General features: G+C 39.7%; 1 protein-coding gene and 1 long non-coding RNA gene across 2 annotated transcripts in view; one reads left to right on the forward strand and one right to left on the reverse strand.

The window, feature by feature from the left end:
• AGPS (alkylglycerone phosphate synthase) overlaps positions 1-16,559 on the reverse strand; it is a 140,427-nt gene extending 123,868 nt beyond the window's left edge. Inside the window, exon 1 of the mRNA XM_082395636.1 lies at positions 16,210-16,559. Within this exon, the coding sequence (XP_082251762.1) occupies positions 16,210-16,544 (335 nt within the window). The 5' untranslated portion in view covers positions 16,545-16,559. The remainder of the gene's footprint in view (positions 1-16,209) is intronic.
• An 11-nt stretch (positions 16,560-16,570) lies between these two features.
• LOC309630430 overlaps positions 16,571-21,850 on the forward strand; it is a 118,798-nt gene continuing 113,518 nt past the window's right edge. Inside the window, exon 1 of the long non-coding RNA XR_014245661.1 lies at positions 16,571-16,685. This is a non-coding gene — a long non-coding RNA (uncharacterized lncRNA). The remainder of the gene's footprint in view (positions 16,686-21,850) is intronic.

Consider the following 21,850-nt stretch of genomic DNA (forward strand, 5'->3'; position numbering starts at 1 on the left):
ACACACAAGACAAACAAGACACACAAGACAAACATGTACAAAAGCAGCAGAGGGACCATAGAATTAATTATTAATTTGAATAATTCAAAAGAGAGTTCAATGTTAAAAGAATGAAAAGAGGGGCATGGCCAAGATGGCAGAGTAGGAAGACCCTGAGCTCACCTCCTCCCACAGGCACACCAAGATTATAACTATTTACAGAGTGACGATCTATGAGAATCACCTGAAGATGCAGAAAAGGTTTTCCACAACTAAACATATAAAGAAGGAACCACATGATTGGTAGAAGAGGCAGAGACATGGTACACTCAAAACCCACATCCTCAGATAGGCAACCCACAAACAGAACGATAACAGAATCCATGGAGAAGTTCTCCCCAAGGAGTGAGGGGTTTGAGGCCCACACCAGACTTCCTAGCCTGGGGTCCTGCACTGGGAAGATGACGCCCCAGAATGGCTGGCATTGAAAGCCAGTGGGGCCTGTATATGGGAGAGCTGGAGGAAACAGAGACTCCACTCTCAAAGGGTGCATGCAAAATCTCACACACTCTTAGTCCCAGCACACAGGCAGTAATTTGAAAAGGGCCTGGGTCAGACCTGCTTGTTGATCTTGGCAAGCCTCCTGGGAGAGGCAGGAGGCAACTGGGAGTCCCCCTGAGGACAGATACTGGTGCAGACATTTTGGGGAGCTCATTCTACAGTATGAAAACAACGGTATGGGAAAGTGCCATTCTGGAGTCCTCCTTCTAGCATATTAGCACTTGGGGATTATTCGCCCACCAGTGGGCAGGCACCCAAGACCCCCCCAGCCCCACAGTCAGCTGCCCAGGGAACTGGCCACTACCACCACCAGACCAGGCCCAGACCCGCCCACAGTGGACAGGCGCCAGCCCCAGGATTCTCCAAGCCACAGAGCCAGCCACACCAGGAATGAGGCAGAAAAAGGAAACAGGGAATATGTTCCAAACAAAGGAACAAGTCAAAACCCCAGAAGAAGGACTAAGCAAAGTGGAAATAAGCAATCTCCCCAGTAGAACCCAAGGTAATGATCATATATATGCTCAAAGAACTCAGGAGAAGTTCTGAGTGGATGAACACTCATCCATCTGAATGGATGAACACAGTGAAAAGTTTAACAAAGAGATAGAAAACATAAAGAACCAGAGGTGAAGAACACAATCACCAAGATTTTAAAATACACTCAAATCCACAGCAGATTACATGATACAGAGGAACAGATCAGCAAACTGGAAAACAGAGCAGTGGAAATCACCCAAGCTTAACAGAAAAAAGAAAAAATAATTTTTTAAAAAATGAGTATAGTTTAAGAGACCTCTAGAATAACATCAAGTGTGCTAACATCTCATTATAGGTGTCCCAGAAGAGAGAAAGGGGCAGAGAACATAGTTGAAGACATAATAGCTGAAAACTTCCCTAACCTGGGAAAGGAAACAAACATTCAGGTTCAGGAAGCACAGATAGTCCCAAACAGGATCAACCCAAAGAGGACCACACCAAGACACACTGTAATTAAAATGGCAAAAATTAAAGATTAAGAGAGAATATTAAAAACAGCTAGGGGAAAGCAACAAATTACTGACAAAGGAACTCCCATAAAGCTATCAGCTGACTTTTCAGCAGAAACTCTGCAGGCCAGAAGGAAGTGGCATGATATATTTAAAGAGATAAAAGGGAAAAACCTAGACCAAGAATACCCTCCCTGGGAAGGATTTCATTCAGATTTGAAGGAGAGACTAAAAACTTTACAAACAAGCAAAAGCTAAAGGAGTTCAGCACCGTGAGACCCCTTTATAAGAAATATTAAAGGGACTTCTCTAAGCAGAAAATAAAAGGCCACAACTAGAAATATGAAAAGTACTGGGACTTCCCTGGTGGTGCAGTGATTAAGACTCTGTGCTTCCACTGCAGGGGGCATGGGTTCAATCCCTGGTTGGGGAACTAAGATCCCGCATGCCATGCAGCATAGCCAGAAAAAAAAAAAGGAAAGAAAAAACGAAAAAAAATATGAAAAGTACAAAAGGAGGGGCTTCCCTAGTGGCGCATTGGTTAAGAATCCAACTGCCAACGCAGGGGACACGGGTTCAAGCCCTGGTCCGAGAAGATCCCACATGCCGCAGAGCAACTAAGCCTGTTTGCCACAACTACTAAGCCTGTGCGCTACAGCCCACAAGCCACAACTACTGAGCCCGCGTGATGCAACTACTGAAGCCCGCGTGCCTAGTGCCCGTGCTCTGCGACAGGAGAAGCCACTGCAATGAGAAGCCTGCGCACCACAACAAAGAGTAGCCCCCACTCTCCGCAACTAGAGAAAGCCAGCACGCAGCAACAAAAACCCAACACAGCCAAAAATAAATAAATACATTTTTAAAAAGAAAAGTACAAAAGGAAAAATCTCATTGGCAAAGGCAAAATACACAGTAAAGGTAATAGATCAACCGCTTATAAAGCTAGTAGGAAGGTTAAAAAACAAAAGTAGTAAAAATCATCTATATCCACAATAAGCGTGCATCCACAAAAGAATGTAATATATGATGTCACAAATAGTGAACATGGGGGAGGCTGTAAAAACGCAGGATTGTTAAAATGCATTTGAACTTCAGGGATCAACAACTTAAAATAACCAAGTATATACGATTGCTATATATAAACCTCATGGTTACCACAAACCAAAACTCTTTAATAAATACACACACAAAAAAGAGAAAGGAATCCAAAATAACACTAAAGATAATCATCAGATCACAAGGGAGAAGAGCAAAAGAAGAAACAAAAAAACGAAAAAAGAACCACCAAAAACACCCCCAAAACAATGAACAAAATGGCAATAAGTACATACCTATCAATAATTACTTTAAATACTCCGTTCAAAAGATATAGAATGTCTGAGTGGAAAAAAAGCCAAGACCCATATATATGCTGCCTACAAGAGGCTCACTTCAGATCTAAAGACACACACAGACTGAAAGTGAGGGTATGAAAAAGGCATTCCATGAAAATGAATATGAAAAGAAAGCCAGGGTAGCAATACTTATAACAGACAAAATAGACTTTAAAACAAAAACTAACAAGAGACAAAGAAGGATATTACATAACGATAAAGGGATCAAACCAACCAAAAAAATAAGTTGTAAATATATATACACCCAACATAGGAGCACCTAAATACATAAAGCAAATATTAATAGACATAAAAAGAGAAATTGACAGCAACACAATAACAGTGGGTGACTTTAACACCTCACTTACATCAATGGACAGATCATCCAACAATCAATAAGGAAACACTGGCCTTAAACAACACATTAGACCAGACTGAATTAATACCTATACAGAACATTCCATCCAAAACAGCAGAATACAGATTCTTTTCAAGTGCACACAGAACATTTTCCAGGATAGATCACATGCCAGGCCACAAAACAGGTCTCAATAAATTTAAGAATACTGAAATCATATGAAGCATCTTTTCCAACCACAATGGTATGAGACTAGAAAGCAGCTACAAGAAAGTAACTGCAAAAAACACAAACATGTGGAGTATAAACAACATGCTACCAAACAATCAATGAGTCACTGAAGAACTCAAAGAGGAAATCAAAAAATACCTGGAGATAAGTGAAAATGGAAACACAATGATCCAAAATCTATGGAATGCAGCAAAAACATTTCTAAAAGGGAAATTTATAGCAATACATGCTTACCTCAGGAAACAAGAAAAATCTCAAATAAACAATCTAACCTTACACCTAAAGGAACTAGAAAAAGAACAAAACCCAAAGTTAGTAGAACAAAAGAAATAATGAAGATCAGAGTGGGGGGCTTCCCTCATGGCGCAGTGGTTGAGAATCTGCCTGCTAATGCAGGGGACACAGGTTGGAGCCCTGGTCTGGGAGGATCCCACATGCCGCGGAGCAACTGGGCCCGTGAGCCACAGCTACTGAGCCTGCGCGTCTGGAGCCTGTGCTCCGCAACAGGAGAGGCCGCGATAGTGAAGGGGCCCGCGCACCGCGATGATGAGTGGCCCCCGCTTGCCGCAACTGGAGAAAGCCCTCGCACAGAAACGAAGACCCGACACAGCCAAAAATAAATATAAAAATAAATAAATAAATAAGACCCGGTGCAACCAAATTAATAAATAAAAAAAAAATTTAAAAAAAAAAGATCAGAGTGGAAGTAAATGAAATAGAGAGTAAAAAGCAATAGAAAAGAACAATAAAACTAAGAGCTGGTTCTCTGAAAAGATAAAATTGATAAACCTTTAGCCAGACTCAAGAAAAAAAAAGAGAGAGGGCCCAATTAAATAAAATGAGAAATGAAAAAGAAGAGGGTACAACCAATACCACAGAAATACAAAGGATAAAAAGAGTTTACTACAAACAACTATTCACCAACAAACTGACCAACCTAGAAGAAACAGATGAACTTCTAGAAACACAATCTCCCAGGACTGAATAAGGAAGAAATAGAAAATATGAACAGACTGGTTACTAGTAATGAAATTGAACCAGTAATTAAAACAAAACAAAACCTCCCAACAAACAAAAGTCCAAGACCAGACAGCTTCACAGGTGAATTCTACCCAACATTTAAAGAATAGTAATACCTATCCTTCTGAAGCTATTCCAAAAAATTGAAGAGGAAGGAACACTTTTGAACTCATTCTACAAGGTCAAAATCACCCTGACAATTAAAAAAAAAAAAAAAATCACCCTGACACCAAAACCAAACAGAGACACCACAAACAAACAAACAAAAATTACAGGCCAATATCACTGATGAACATAGATGCAAAAATCCTCAACAAAATATTAGCAAACCAAATACATTAATACATTAAAAGGATCACACAGCATGATCAAGAAGGATTTATCCCAGGGATGCAAGGATGGTTGATTATCCACATACACCACACTAACAAACTGAAGAATAAAAATCACACAATCATCTCAGTAGATTCATAAAAAGCTATTGACAAAATTCAATATCCTTTTATGATTAAAAATTCTCAAAAAGTGGGTATAGAGGGAACATACCTCAACATAATAAAGGCCACAAATGACAAATCCACAGCCAACATCATACTCAACCGTGAAAAGCTGAAAGCAATCCTCTAAGATCAGGAACAGGACAAGGATGCCCACTCTCACCACTTTTATTCAACACAGTATTGGAAGTATTAGCCACAGCAATCAGACAAGAAAAAGAATCCAAATTGGAAAGGAAGAAGTAAAACTGTCACTGTTTACAGATAACATGATACTACATATAGAAAATCCTACAGATGCCACCAAAAAACTACTAGAAATCATCAATAAATTCAGAAAAGTTGCAGGATACAAAATTAATATACAGAAATATGTTGCATTTCTAAACACTAATAATGAACTATCAGAGAAATTAAGAAAACAATCCCATTTAAAAATACATCAAAAAGAATAAATACCTAGGAATAAACCTAACAAAAGAGGTAATAGACTTGTACTTTAAAACTATAAGACAATGATGAAAAAAATTGAAGATGACTCAAACAAATGGAAAGATACACTGTGCTCATGGATTGAAAGAATACTGTTAAAACAATCACACTACCCAATGCAATATACAGATTCAATGCAATCCCTATCAAAATACCAATTGCATTTTTCACACTAAAACAAATAATTCTAAAATTTGTATGGAAACACAAAAGACCCCAAATAGCCAAAAGCACCATTCTCTACTTGAGAAAGAACACAGCCAGAGATATTACACTCCTTGATTTCAAACTGCAGTAATCAAAACAGCACGGTACTGGTACAAAAACGTACACATGGATCAATGGAACAGAACAGAGAGCCCAGAAATGAACCCACACTTATATGTTCAATTAATCCATGACAGAGGAGGCGAGAAAAGACAGTCCCTTCAATAAACAGTGCTGGGAAAACTGAATAGCAACTTGCAAAAGAATCTGCCTGGACTATATTCTCACACCACATACAAAAATAAACTCAAAAAGGGTTAAAGACTTAAATTTAAGACCTCAAACCATGAAACTCCTAGAAAAAAACATAGGCAGTACACTCTGACATCAGTCTTAATACTTTTTTGGATATGTCCTCAGGCAAGAGAAACAAGCAAAAATAAACAAATGAGACTACATCAAACTAAAAAGCTTTTGCACAGTGAAGGAAACTAGCAACAGCTGCCTACTGAATGGTAGAAAATATCTGCAAACAATATATCCAATAAGGGGTCAACATCCAAACTACACAAAGAATTCACAATTCAACATCAAAAAGCCCCAAACAACCCAATTTAAAAATTGGCAGAGAACCTGAATAGACATTTTTCCAAAGAAAACATACAGATGGCCAACAGACACATAAAAAGATGCTCAACATCACAAATCATGAGGGAAATGCAAATCAAAACTACAATGAGTTATCACATCACAACTGTCAGAATGGTTATTATCAAAAGGACAATGAACAAGCACTGGTGAGGATGCAGAGAAAAGGGAACCCTTGTGCATTGTTGGTGGGAATGTAAATTGGGCAGCACTATGGAAAGCAGTATGGAGGTTCCTCAAAACACTAAAAATTGAACCACCATATGATCCAAGATATATGCACCCCTATGTTCACTGCAGCATTATTTACAAAAGCCAAGATATGGAAGCAACCTAAGTGTCTATCAATAGGTGAACAGATAAAGAAAATATATGGCGCACACACAATGGAATATTACTTGGCCATAAAAAAGAATGAAATCTTGCCATTTGTGACGACATGGATGGACCTAAAGGGTATTATGCTAAATGAAATAAGTCAGACTGAGAAAGACAAATACTGTATGATTTCACTTATATGTAGAATCTAAAAAACAAAACAAACGACAAACATAAAATTTTAAAAATGAGACTCATTAATACAGAGAACAAACTGATAGTGGTTGCCAGAGGGAAGGGGGTTGCGGGGGATGAGTGAAATAGGTGAGGGAGATTAAGAAATACAAACTTCCAGTTATTAAAAAAAATTAAGTTATGGAGATGTAATGTACAATTAAGGATTATAAGTCAGTAATATTGTAATAATTTTGTATGGTAACAGATGGTAAGTAGACTTAACGTGGTGATAATTTTGTAATGCATAAAAATATCAAATCATTATGTTGTACACCTGAAACTAATATAGCATTGTTAAGTCAATTATCCTTCTATTTTTAAAATTTGGAAAAAAGAAAAAAAAAGAATGGAAAGAAGTTCAAGAGTAAGGGCTGAAGGATGTGACTACAGAACTGGTGCTAATACTTAGAGAAATAAGAAAACTCAGAACAGTAACTTCATTTGGGAACAAGAAAAGACAGATAATGAGTTAAGTTTCAAACTATAGCTGTGCTAACATAGTGTCACTAGCCATATGTGCCTACTTAAATTTAAATTAATTAAAAGTATGCAAAATTTAAAACTCAGCTCCTCAGTCACACTAGCCGCTTAATGGCCCCTTAATTTCAAGTGCTTAATGGCCACATGTGCTTAGTGGCTACCGTATTGGACAGTGCAGACCACAGAACATTTCCATCATCACAGAAAGCTCTAGTGGACAGTAATTTATAAAATATGAGTTGACAGCAGAATAGAATTCAAGTGGGTGTCATTTTAATATCCCTGATGCTGGATTCCTATAAAGTTCAAACGTCTTTAGAAGAAATGCAAAATCCAACCACATAATCAATCTGAGTGGGAGTTGCAAACCGTGAATATAAAAATTAAATAATTTGTATTACTTGATTACAAGGTCCTGAGATACATGAACGCTCCCCACTTGGTGGTATGAGGTGGCTGACATGGCAACTATAAATAGAGTTTGGAGAGTCCCAGTAAAGTTACTGACAAGAATCTGGTCAGCATCCTGGCCCAAATCTCTGGTTAGTAACTTGAGATATGCTGGCAAGGCCAAATATTATTTACAACACAGTGTTTTTCTTAGTGAGTGTTAAGATGATCTCACTCAAGAGGCAAAACTCCCTTGTCAAAAGTAACTGCAGTTACCTAGAATGGTAACAGCCTTCCTTAATGAGTAAGCATATTTCAACTACAGAAAGACCTAGAATTAAACATATGACTGCTTAAGAGAAGAGAATCAAAGTCAGACGTTAATGTTTTTCTTTTAAGAAAGCTAAGCAAAGGGACTTCCCTGGTGGCACAGTGGTTAAGAATCCGCCTGCCAACGCAGGGGACACAGGTTCAATCCCTGGTCCGAGAAGATTCCACATGCCGTGGAGCAACTAAGCCCGTGCGCCACAACTACTGAGCCTGCACTCTAGAGCCTGCAAGCCACAACTACTGAGCCCGCATGCCACAACTACTGAAGCCTGTGCACCCTAGAGCCCACATAACACAACTACTGAGCCCACACGTCACAACTACTGAAGCCTGCGTGCTCTAGGGCCCACGTGCCACAACTACTGAGCCCATGTGCTGCAACTACTGAAGCCCGCGCACCTAGAGCCCATGATCCGCGGCAAGAGAAGCCACTGCAATGCAAAGCCCACGCACCGCAACAAAGAGTAGACCCCGCTCGCCGCAACTAGGGAAAGCCCACGCGCAGCAACAAAGACCCAATGCAGCCAAAAATAAATTTTTTTTAAAAAGTAAGCTGTAAACTTAAGATTTGTGCATTTACTTTTATAATAAATTTGTAAGAATTCAATAAAGTTTAACAAAAATAAGTATATATACAAACATTTATAACTATCCAAATAAGGTTTGTACCACCCCAAATTATCTCAGGACCATCAGTGCTATGTGTACTATACTTTGAGACACACTAACATATCAAAAAAAGAAAAGGGGAAGGGAAGACCATGTTCTGGGAACAGCAATAATTCTGGTATGTAGCTAGAGTACACAGTAGGTATCAAGGAAATCAGAGACAGTCTGGAAAGGCTGATTTAGACAGATCCTCCTGGAGGACGCTAACTGCCCTACCAAGGAAACTATAATATATTCAGTAGGCAACAGGGATAATACATGCAAATGATATAGATGGAAGACTGTTTATTTACCAAAAAGTTTTCAGCCCTTTCCCTTAATTTCTCCAAAAACATTCCAGCAAAACCTCCATTCTCCAGCCTCCAGTTTCCAATGTGGAGGGACTTCAGAAAGGTAACAGTCCTGGCTCTCCCCAGCCCTCACACATTCACTCTTTCTCATGGGAAGAGTGACTTACCTGGTTAGTGGCTTCTGAGAGGAGGCATTAAGCACCTGCGGTCAGCTGTTTTTCTCTCTCTCCAATCTATCGGCTATGGAGAGGTTATACTCTAGTCTCTCAGTGCCATGTATGAGGCTTCCCAGAGCTGACTCTGCCCTTGCAGAGGAAATCTGTGGTCCAGCACTACCTGTGACTGAGCATAGCTAATTCAGGGTAAATATTAGGTAGCCCAGATCCAAGCCATATACTCCAACCAGCTTTATTGGTAATAAAGCTGACATTTTTACTCCATCTGTCTATATTCTGACACTTACTTCTCAGTCGATTCTGAACTCAGATGTGGGACAGAGGTATAACTAAATATTACCCCTAAAGCCCAACAAATAAAGAGAGTAAACTCTACTCAGAATCCCTTGATTTGGTTTGGATTTGAAATTAACATAAGCTGTTGAAGATCAGTTTATTAGTAGTATCTTATTTCAGTAATAAGAAAATAAAACCAAAAGGAGTAATACTTGCTTAGCACTTGCTTTTTATTTATTTATTTATTTTTTATTTTTTATTTTTGGCTGCGTTGGGTCTTCCTTGCTGCACGCAGGCTTTCTCTAGTTGGGGCGACCAGGGGCTACTCTTCATTGCACCGCGCGGGCTTCTCATTGTGGTGGCTTCTCTTGTTGCGGAGCACAGGCTCTAGGCGCGCGGGCTTCAGTAGTTGTGGCACACGGGCTCTAGAGCACAGGCTCAGTAGTTGTGGCGCACGGGCTTAGTTGCTCCGCGGCATGTGGGATCTTCCTGGACCAGGGATCGAAACTGAGTCCCCTGCATTGGCAGGTGAATTCTTAACCACTGCACCACCAGGGAAGCCCCAGCACTCGCTTTTAAACGGTTCCATAAAGTATCTCATCTGACTACAACAGCACTCCATTTCTCTGCATCCTAAAAAAAGATCACTTAATTTATTACTAGATATTTTTATTAAGTGACCAGAAGGTAGATGGCTCTATAGTAGAAACTTCCTGACTTAATGAAGTCTATTTACAGAAGATGTGGTCCATCTCAAAATGATACTTCCAATCTAAGAGAAGTATGATACCAAATAACCATGGAGATTAAGTCTTTAGGGTTTCTTATTCATTTACAGTCCAAAGATAGTTAATTTACACCCAGGCAGTAAATCCCCCATTACTTCTTCTCCTCTCTTCCTTTCTCCTCTGATCTGGCGTCTTCCACAGTCCTCCTCCTCCTCTTTCCCTTTTATTCTCAACAGCATTTTCTCTCACAAGTCAAGTAGCAAAATTCACTCACAAAAGGAAACAGGTGGGTCTATCTTTTTAAACAATGCATTATATTTTCTTTTTTTTTTAAACATCTTTATTGAAGTATAATTGCTTTATAATGGTGTGTTAGTTTCTGCTTTATAACAAAGTGAATCAGCTATACATATACATATATCCCCATAACTCCTCCCTCTTGAGCCTCCCTCCCAGCCTCCCGATCCCACCCCTCTAAGGTGGTCACAAAGCACCGAGCTGATCTCCTTGTGCTATGTGGCTGCTTCCCACTAGCTATCTATTTTACATTTGGTAGTGTATATATGTCCGTGCCACTCTCTCACTTCATCCCAGCTTACCCTTCCCCTGCCCTGTGTCCTCAAGTCCATTCTCTATGTCTGCGTCTTTATTCCTGTCCTGCCCCTAGGTTCTTCAGAACTATTTTTTTTTTTTAGATTCCATATATATGTGTTAGCACCCGGTATTTGTTTTTCTCTTTCTGACTTACTTCACTCTGTATGACAGACTCTAGGTCCATCCACCTCACTACAAATAACTCAATTTTGTTTCTTTTTATGGCTGAGTAATATTCCATTGTATATATTATGAATTTCATTTTGACAGGATCATATATTTTATAATTCATATAATAAGTACAATATAAACTAATGTTCTCTTAATTATGACACTGTATATGATCATGATCTATTCAATAACAAAAGATTTGCAACTTGGATGACAAAGAAAATAGCTTGATGACAACCAAGTAGGTAATTTCCCCTAGAGAACAACATCAAGTGCAGTAATATTGCATAGGGGAAGAAATGCAGCCTCTGGAGGAAGACAGATCAAAGTTGAAATGCTGTCTCTTTTATTTCGTAACTGCATGACTTTAGACAAATTAACTACTCTAAGCCTCTACTTCCTCACCTGTAACATACATATAGTGTCACCTCCTTTTCAGAGCTACTCTGAAAATTAAATGAGATAATGTACATAAAGCCTCAGCAGGGTACCTGGTATATTAGGACTTAATCAAATTAAAACTCCTATTACTACTATTACTAGAATTCCTAGCTAGGAACTCAATGCAGGCTAAGTATTTCATTCAGCATAACTACTAAAATAAGCTCTAATTTTGCCAAATGACGTTAAATCGTAAGTCAGGTCACTTGTGCAAATAACCTTGTTGCAGAAATGCATCAGCTCTTACAGGCTTCAGATGTCCTCCTGGGAAACATTTACAAGAGGTTAACTCAGGTTTTTCCTTCTGGAAAATATCTACCAAGGTTTCTGGTAGGTGTTAAATAATACATTATTTTTTAAAGAATGGTGTGTATAAGTAACAGTATGGGCAAGTAAATTAAGTAATTAATAGCTTCCTTAACCAGATATTCTTTTGATCTGAACCATAAGAGTTTATAATCTCTGTTAAAACTGCCATAGAACAGTTTTGACTAACGCAAACCACAAAGAGTTTGCAGCCAAAATTACAACTGGAGAAGTGGTTATCAGTATAGAGGGACAGATGTGAACAAGGGCTTTTTTCCTTCTCTTTTTCATAACATTACAGTAACTTAAAAAAAAAACTGAAAAAATCCAAAACCAAGGCATAAAAATGTCACATATATTGTTGACATTTACTATGATTTTTAGGAATCTAAAACTCCATTCAGAAGCAAGAGCAAAAAGAAATTGTTCATGGAGTAACATGCACTTAAAGGAAAACAGAGGTCCAAAGGTAAACCATCATCCTCAAAACTCTACTCTGCAACTTCAAATAATGAGAATATATGTTCCTGGACAGAAGTAATTAGAACCAACTCATAGGAGACCATGTGACAAGTGTAACAGGTTTTAAATATCACCTAATGCACTAACTTCCAAAATGCAAATCCATCCTTTCCTCTCTATTCTCACTGCCATCATCTTGGTTTAATCCTTCATTATTTCTCACCTGTTTTGCTACAACAGCTTCCCCGAATGGATCTTCCTATATCCATCCTCATCCTTCTCCAATCCATTCTGAACACTGTAGCCAAAGTGATTGCTCTCAAACCCAAACCCAATCTGATCATGTCCCTTCCCGGCTTAATTCCTTCAAGGGCTCTCCATCATCTATCCTCCTACATTGCTTCATTTTTCTTCATCATACTTACCATCACCTGACATACTGTGTTACTTGTCTGTTCACTATCTCCACTCCAATTAGAATGTAAGTCCATAACGGCAGTCTTTGTTCAGTTACGTGTTGCATAGTAAGCAAACATTCACACATAAACGAGTGAAAGAATGAATGGACTGATGACCTACAGGCCAAAGGCCTCCATGACCTGCTTGTGCCCTCCTCTTTTCACTTTACTCCCACCTCTACCAACACTGAATTATTTAGTTACCTAAATACAAGATGCACTTTCATGGCCCCCTGCTTTGCCATATGCTATAACTTCTGTCTGGAATACAAACTCCCCTCACCTTCCAATCAACCTACCACACTATCATCCATATTTTTAAACCATCTTCAGAAAGCTTCCCCTGACCCCCTAGATAAAGTATATTACTCTTTCGTTCCTTTGTGCTGCATCTATACCTGTATCTACATTGACTCTACTCAAAATGTACTGGCATTTGCACCTCCCTTGCTATACTGAATTCTTTGAAGCCAAGGACTATTATCATCTCTTTACCTCCAATACCTAAGAACCTAAGACAGTATCCATCATAAAGCAACTACTCTATAAATGTTGAGTAAATTAACATGCATGACTACTCTGTAAGGGGAATGAAAGCATGGAGTTTCAAGAAGTTACTCCTCCAATTCCATGATGATAATCAGCCATGAGATAAAAGAATTACAACCAATGACATCATCCAAGGTAATAAAAGAGAAGGAATTATATGAATAACACACATCACCAAATGCTTCCAAAATAATGACATACAGTCACACTCACTCTTTACTAGATATACACACTGGCTCCTTCCTGCTCCATCACTTGCCTTCCCTTTAGGCTCAGCTCTGGTGCTGGCAAACTGAGCCCCAGCTAAGCAGTAGATCACTCTGTGAAGAAGCTTTTGATGTTCCATCGAATACAAGTTTTTGTGTTCCCTCATATTTTGATTCAAACTTTAAAACAGTTGTACAGGATTAAATTTTACCACTAGCCACACCTAATCCTGAATTAAAGACCAGAGCCACTGATAGCATAGATTACATACAGTTGGGCCTTCAGTCCATGGAACAGCCACAGAAGGCCTCCCAGACCAGTCACCTTCAGCCATGAGAAGCCTCATCCATTACCCCAATGTGCCTTTCAAACATTACTATTTTTCTCCAAATGCTGTAGACAAAGGCCCCTAAATCCAGCCTTAAGGAACACCTGTCCTACCTACTTAGTTCTGAGAGTGTGAACCTGCATATAAATGTACAATCACACAGATGCACACAAATGAATGGACATAAATGTACATTAAGCCATTAGAAAAATTAAAAGTTTTAAATCCAGTCACAGCTAATATAACTTCAAATGAAGCCAGAGGCCAAGATGTGATCGTTGATTCCTTCCTCCCCCACCACTCAGTAACCAAGTTATGGAAAATTTACCTCCTAATACTTTTTCAAACATTATGCCCTAGTTCAGAATCACAGCATTTCTCACTAGGATAATAGTCTTCTAAACGGTCTCCCTGTTTCTGGACTCAATCAAAACTGCATCTCCCATTTGTTGAGGGGTTATGAAACAGGCATTGCACTAAGCGCTTGATCACTTTATATTTTCCAATTCTCACAGCAACAATGCAAAGCAGGAATTATTGTCCTCATTTTCAAAGATGAGGGGTCTAAAGCTCTGAGAGAGGTTAAGTGACTTGCCCAAGTCATGCAGCTGGAATTGTGAAGGAGAAATTCAAACTCAGATCTATGTTTCCAGAAACTATATGTTCAGCTGCTTAAACCTTCAACTCAATCCTCAATGTGACTTTTCTAAAAGGTAAATGTAATCATGTTTTACCCCACATAAAATCCTGCAAACAAGACCACATCTCCAACCCTCATCCCAAGTCATTCTCACCTCCTCCTGCAACACTTAACTCTTAGCAATTCAACCTCTCACTGCTTTACCTGTGAACACAGTTTTTCCACCAAGAATGCTTTTCTCTGGACTTCCCTGGTGGTGCAGTGGTTAAGAATCCACCTGCCAATGCAGAGGACACAGGTTCAATCCCTGGTACAGGAAGATCCCACATATCGCGGAGCAACTAAGCCCGCGCGCCACAACTACTGAGCCCGCGTGCCTAGAGCCCATGCTCCGCAACAAGGGAAGCCACCGCAATGAGAAGCCCGGGCGCTGCAAGAAGAGTAGCCCTCTCGCCACTAGAGAAAAGCCCACATGCAGCAACAAAGACCCAACGCAGCCAAAAAAAAAAAAGCTTTTCTCCTTTGGCAGGCTCCTTCCAATACAACCTTCAAGATTTACTCAGGCAATCCTTACTCTGGAAAGCCTTTGCCCTAACAAATAAATACCCAAATCCGGGTTAAGTGACTATTTGCTATGGTTATCAGCTAAGTTTCTTATCTCACTGTGTTATAACATTACTTTACTAGGCTATCAGTTCCTTATGAGTAAATACTGCATTTTTAAATCTCTCTATTCTTAGTACAGTGAGCATGTAGTGAAAGAAGGACTCATGAATGTTGAATTAATGAATGAATTCATTGGAAGCAGTACAGCTTAAGAATTTGGACCTAAAGTCAACTTGACGCACTTTCGAAATCTAACCTGCCACACAGTGTACCAGCCAATCCTGCAGCAGGCTTCTAAATCTTGTTTATTTCTTCATCTGTAAAATGAGAGATAACTGCACCTACCTCATAGTTTGGAGAGGAGTAAAAGAAATCACAGATTTAGCACAATCTCTGGCACATTGAAAGTACACATTAAACATTAGCAACTTTTTTTTCCACTTTAAAAGTTTATCCATGCTGACAAAACCACATCTCAAAAAATAGCTTTTCCTTGTGGCTTCCATCAGAGCTTAACATTTCGCCAAAAAGTCGTAGTCAAGATGTCTTACAAACAACCTCAACCACAGACAAGGATCTTTCACCTTCTGGTTACAGCAGAGCTCAGTAGCTACCACCACACCCTAAATCACTAACCAGTGTCTGCTGTTTATTGCTTCTAACCCACCCCTCGATTTCCTCCCTCAAAGTCAAAGACAATGTCCCTAAGCAAGCAGAAATCTACCCCACAGAAACCAGTCAGCAGCACCTTCTTCCAGGAACCACTTCTCCCCGCACCCAAGCTTGAGCGAATTAGAAGAGATCCATCATTTGGTACGAACCTAAATTTCTTTAGAGGATCACAATAAAACCCCTTCTATTTATTCCAAGACCTTGGCTTCCAAACTATTAATTCAATACAGAGAATGAATTTCTCGCATTATGAATCCAAGAAAAAGGGTCCCCTGAAAGCCTTCCCCAATAACAGTTCTTCAGGTCTACTACTCTCAAATAGTGACGAAAATCCACCATTTCATCCTTCCCCCTTCCTGACAGAATCCAAGGTCTCAACCACGCTCTCTTAAAAGCGAGATGGTCCGCACTTTCAGGGACCCGAATGCCTTCCGCCCACCCGTGTCACCTCCCTTCCCATCTCGCCGGTGCCCTCCCGCAGCACAGGCCCGGACTGGTCCCTCACCGGCTCCACAGAGCCGCTACTCACCGCTTCTTGGGGATGGTGCCCGACTCCTGCGCGGCGGGAGTGGCAGTGGGCGCCGCCGTGGCGGCCGCCGCCGCCGCTCTCCGCGCTTTGCACTCATTGGTACTCAAAGCCTCCTGGGGCCGGCCCAGCAGATGGCCCGAAAGAACCCGCAGCCTCCGCCCGGCGCGGTCTCGCTCCCTGTCCGCTGCAGAACCGGAGCTGGAGCCCGCGCCCGCGCCCGTCCCGCCCGCCGCAGCCGCAGCCGCCGCCTCCGCCATGGCTTCCGCCTTGTGCCGCCGCCCGGGACCGCTGGGCGCGGGTGAAAGGTCACTCAGAGCTGCGCCCGGCGCGACCATTCGCTGCGGCGCATCCCGGCAGCCACCGCGGCGACTGGGCGGCGGGTGCCATGCGCTTGGAGCTTCATAGACTCAGCTCCCGCCCACCGCACCCGCCCGCCTCCGCGGTCACGCCCCAGACCGCCGACACCTGTCAAGCAGGTGAGTTCGAGCAGTCCCGGGGTTGGTTCGGCCCGGTATGGGCTAGACCGGGAGCCAAACCGCAAGCGCCCCCGAGGTGTCCTAGTGCCCTGGGTGGCCTCCTCGAGTGTGGCCTGAGCCTTTGGAGTAGCTTTCGGGAGTAAACGCCTCGGAGCAGGAGACATGGGCGGTGCAGGGGACCTGAAGAGCGAACCAACGCCATCCTTTCCTGCTGCTCCACCTCTGCTCCCCCTTCCTGCGGAGTCACTAAACTAACTCAAAACTGACTCGTGCCTATAACCATTAGAGCAAATAGCTATCATTTTCTCGTCGCCTACTTCGTGCCTGGCACTGTGCTTAATGCTAGATCTCAAGTAAGTAATCTCCATTTTACAGATGAAAAAACTGAGACTTCGAGACACTAAGTTGCCCGAGGGCGTGCAGCTAGTACATGCTAATGCTGAGTTGCAACCTAGGTTCTCTTTCCGTGGTTACTGGGTGCTGCGCCCTTCCTTTCCCTAATGGCGCCAAAGTTTTGTGTTGCTAGAGATAGAATTACCCTACAGGTGCTCTTAAGACTTCTCATTTATCTACAAATTGACTTCATTTTTGGAGAGTGGCACCTGGTGAAATTAGAGACATATCAATAGGACAGTGCTCCACAATCGTTTTCAGCCAGTTGACTAGATACACTTTTATAAGCCACCTTGCAGACCTCAGCCATCAGAAGTAGAGTTCCTTTTTGCATAATGTGCAAAAGATAAGTCTTGGGAATGGCAAGAGAAAGGGTTGCCATAAGCATTCTAAGCCCATTGAAGTCACCTCCTTTCTGAAGAGCCACCTTCTTTCTAACACAGTCTCTGTGAAAGAGTTAAAATATTCCAGGAGTTATTTGACTGATAGAAAAGAACTATTTAATAGTTCTGAGACAGTTCAGGCAACAGTGAAGAGGACTTGGTTTGTATGCCTGATCTCCAGATCTTAAGAGAGAGTTCAATGTTAAACGTCCAGTCTAACTACAGAATCACTGAGCCCCACTCCTATTTAGCTGCTGCTTCAAACCATTGGCTATCTCAGATAGACTAGGAGTGAAAAAAAGGGGGTAGTAAATTGCTGAGTGTCTAAGGAAAAAAACTCAAGTCTGAGAGTTAAGCAACTCTAGTCTTTGAGCTTCTCACACCGTATCTAGATGTTTCTAGAACAACATTGAAACACCAGCTAGCACATTTGCTTGCAATCATGTAAAATTCATAGATTTCTAGCCAAAATGCTGTATAAGCAACAACTTCCTCAGAATCTTTTTGGAATAAGACAGAGCTATTAATTTTTGCCTGACTCCCAGAGAGCTCAGTCTAATACTATTGGCATGCCTTAAATGTAAATGTAGTTAACTGACTTCCACAGTCTTTTCCATATTAAGGTTGAACATGCTTCTTGCCAACTCTCAGGAGACAAAATTTATAAATTTTGCCGATATCAACAGAATAACAAAAAGCCTTTTCTCCTGCGTGATGAAAAACTTGATGTAAACCAAAATTACAGTTTTGGTATAAACCATTATAGCTGTGGAAAAACGGCTGATTATATATATTTCAAATATGTGTATGGTAATGAAACACATGTAGGGAGTAAAAACACTTGTTGAGAGCCTATTATGTAACTAACTCATGTGGTATGAGATGCAAAAGTATTTAAGCCTATGCTTCATCTACATGGTAGAATTAGCTAGTTAGGAGTTAGAATATATATGGGGAACAAACTGTGTGATACTATCAGGTGGAATAAGTGTGATGTAGGTGACTGTGGTGAAGGATTTCCTAACCCCTCTCCTTACAAGAACAAAGCCCAAGCAGAGTGCCCTGATACTTGTTTCATGCTACCTAAGAGAAACAAATGTTTCACATGAAGCGTGGTCCATTGAGATTCCCACCAAAGGCAAAACCTCAGTGATATCACATTCAGGAGGGCCATCTCTGCAAACTTATTCCTTCTGAGTCCTGGAACACTTGGCCCTTAATAACCTAGATCCCCATGGAGAGGAGACCATAAGTACAGATTCAAAGTGTGAACCCATAACATGTGGAATTTAAATGGAGTGGCCTTTATTTGCATTTACAACATCTCTTCTAATATAAGGCACACAAAAAAGTGAAATTAACTCCTGAAACATGCACCAAATTTCTTTATTGCACTGACTTTCATTACTTATCTTACTACTTTCATTACTTACAATTAATGGAGTTGTTTCCAGTTTGGGACTACTGTGGATAAGGTTGCTATAAACGTTCTTGAATATGTCTCTAGGTGGACATGTAGATGAATTTCTGTAACATACCCATCTAAGAGTGGAATTTCTAGGTCATCAAGTATGCATATATTTAATAGATAATGAAATGCCAAACTTTTCCAAAGGGATTGTACAAAATCGATTCCAGCAGCATGGGAGAGTTCCCATATGAGAGTTCTGACATGTTATTGTCAGTCTATTTAGTTTTAGCTATTATATACTATTATCTTGTTATGGTTTTAATTTGTGTTTCCCTAATTACTAATGAGATCAAGTGCCTTTTTGTGTGTGTTTATTGGCCATTTGGATATCATCGTTTGTGAATGTGTAATAAAGGTAGATCTCCTGTATTACCTTCTAGAAGCCTTACAGTTTGTCCTTTCACATTTACACCTACAATTTACCTGGAATTGATTTTTATTTATGGTGTAGAGATCAGGTTTCTTTTTTTTTTTTCCAATATGAGTATCCAGTTGTTTCAGCACCACTTGTTGAAAATATGTTGTTCTATAATACATTGCCACCTTTGTCATAAATCAAGTGTCCATATAGCATTAGTCTGTTTCTGGGCTCTGTATTCTATTCCATTGGTCTATTTATCTACCTTATGCCAGTATCACACTGGCTTAGCTACTGTATATTCTTTTAGATCTTCTACATACAATTGTATCATTTGTGAATAATAACAGTTGATTTCTTCCTTTCCATCCTTATACCTTGTTACTTCTTTTTCTTGCTTTAGCCAATTGGCTAGGACCTCCAGTACAGTGTTGAAGAGAAGTAGTAGTGGCACCTTTATGTTGTTCCTGATTTCAAAGGGAAATCTCGCAACACTTCACTATTGTTTGAAGTGGGTTGCTGAGTTTTTGTTTTGTTTTGTTTTTTAACAAACGTTTTAGCAGGTTACGGAATTCCCCTTCTAATCCTAGTTTGCTCAAAGTTTTTATCATGATTGGATATTGAGTTTTATCAGATGTTTTTTTCTGCACTGGTTGAGATGATCATAGGATTTTTCTCTTTTATTCTGTTAGTATGGTAAATTACATGGATTGGTTTTCCACTGTTCAGCCAATCTTGCAATGCTGGCATAAACCCAACCTAATCATGACATATTGGCCTTTTTATGTATTACTGAATATAGAGTAGTATTAAAATTTTGTTTAATATTTTGTGTCTATGTTTACAAGTAAGGTTGGTCTATTATTTTCCTTCTTCTAATAGAAACATGTCAGGTTTTGCTAGCCTCATGAAACACGCTAGTGAGTACTTCTTTGTTTTCTAGGCTCAGGAAGAGTTTGTGTAAGATTGATCATTATTTCTTCCTTAAGTGTTTGCTAGAATTCACCAAAGAAACAATCTGAACCTAAAGTTTTCTTTATGGGAAGTTTTTTATTAAAAGATTAAGTAGTTTAATGCTATTCAGATTTTGTATTTCTGCTTGTTTCAGTTTTTAACAATGTTTTTCTAGCACATTGTCTACTTCATTTACATTTTCAAGTTTATGGACAGAGTTTTTCGTAGTATCTTCTATTATCATTTAATGTCTATAGGATCTTTGGTAATGTCCCACTTTTTTATTCCCAACATTGGTTATTTTGCTATCTCTCACTTTTTTTTTTTAATCAGTTTGCCAGGCATTTAGCAATATTATTACTTTTTTAAAGGACCAACCTTTGACTTCGTTGATCCTATTATATGTATGCTTTATTTTTTATTAATTTCTGCTAATATTGCTTATCATTTCCTATCTTCCACTTTTTTTTCTAATTTTTGGAAAGGAATGCTTAGCTCATTGGTTTCTCAGCCTTTTGTTGTGTTTCTTTTCTGATATATGCATTTAGGACTATAAATTTCTCTATAAGCAATTAACTTCAAGTTTTGACAACATTATTTTCATTATTGTTCAGTTCCAAATAGTTTCCATTTGTATTTGAAAAGAATAATTTGTATTCTCTCTTGTTTAGGGGCACAGTGTTCCCCAAATACAAATTTGACCTAATGACTGTATTGTTCAAGTCTTTTATATCCTAACTGATATTTAATTATTTTATCAATTATTGAAGTATGTTAAGATCTCCCACTATCATTATGGATTTATATCTTTTTCCTTGTACAGCTAATCTTTGTTTTCTGTACTTTGAAGCTATATATCAGATATGTCAAAATTATTATATTTTCCTGATGAATTGAACATTTTATAATTATCAGATATCCCTCTCTTTTTTCTAATACTGATTTTTGTCTTAAAGTTTAGCTACACCAACTTGTATGTGTGTGTGCAGGGCAGTGGTGGTCTTAGCCTATGACTTTTAATCTTTTTGTATTCATATATTTTAGATGTGTCTCTTGTAAACAGCATTTAGTTGTTTTCTTTTAGGAAGTATTAGCACAAAATCTTGGATCATTTAGCCTATTTAAATTTAATTCACTTACCAATATATTTGGTGTAATGGCTAAGAGCACTAGCCTCATTGCCAGACAGACTTGGGTTTGAATATTGGCTCCACCATTGATCAGATGTGTTGTCTTAAGGTTGTCGCATTAATATCTTTGGGCTCAGCTCCTTGTCTGTAAAATTAGGATAGTAATAGCTAATTCCCAGGGGTATTAAAGGATTAATGAGCAAAAATATAGTAAATTCTAACTGCTCTTATGGAAGTGGGAATGAGGCTGGTATAAGGATGACAGCCCTCCTGCATAAGATAATGCATGCTAGAGGGAAAAGAAATAAGGTTGAACAAGAAATGTGAGACCAAATCTGGGGAGCATTGAAAACTTAGCAGAAGAGTAAACACTTGATCTGGTGGAAGTTATTTTAAGTTCTTGAGCAGGGAATTATCATGACAATCCTGGAAAGACCACTACTTTGGAATTCATTCTCAAGTGGAAGTCAGCCTAT

This window comes from Balaenoptera borealis, assembly GCF_965194805.1.
Source record: "Balaenoptera borealis genome assembly, chromosome: 6".
NCBI classification, from domain to species: Eukaryota; Metazoa; Chordata; class Mammalia; order Artiodactyla; family Balaenopteridae; genus Balaenoptera; species Balaenoptera borealis.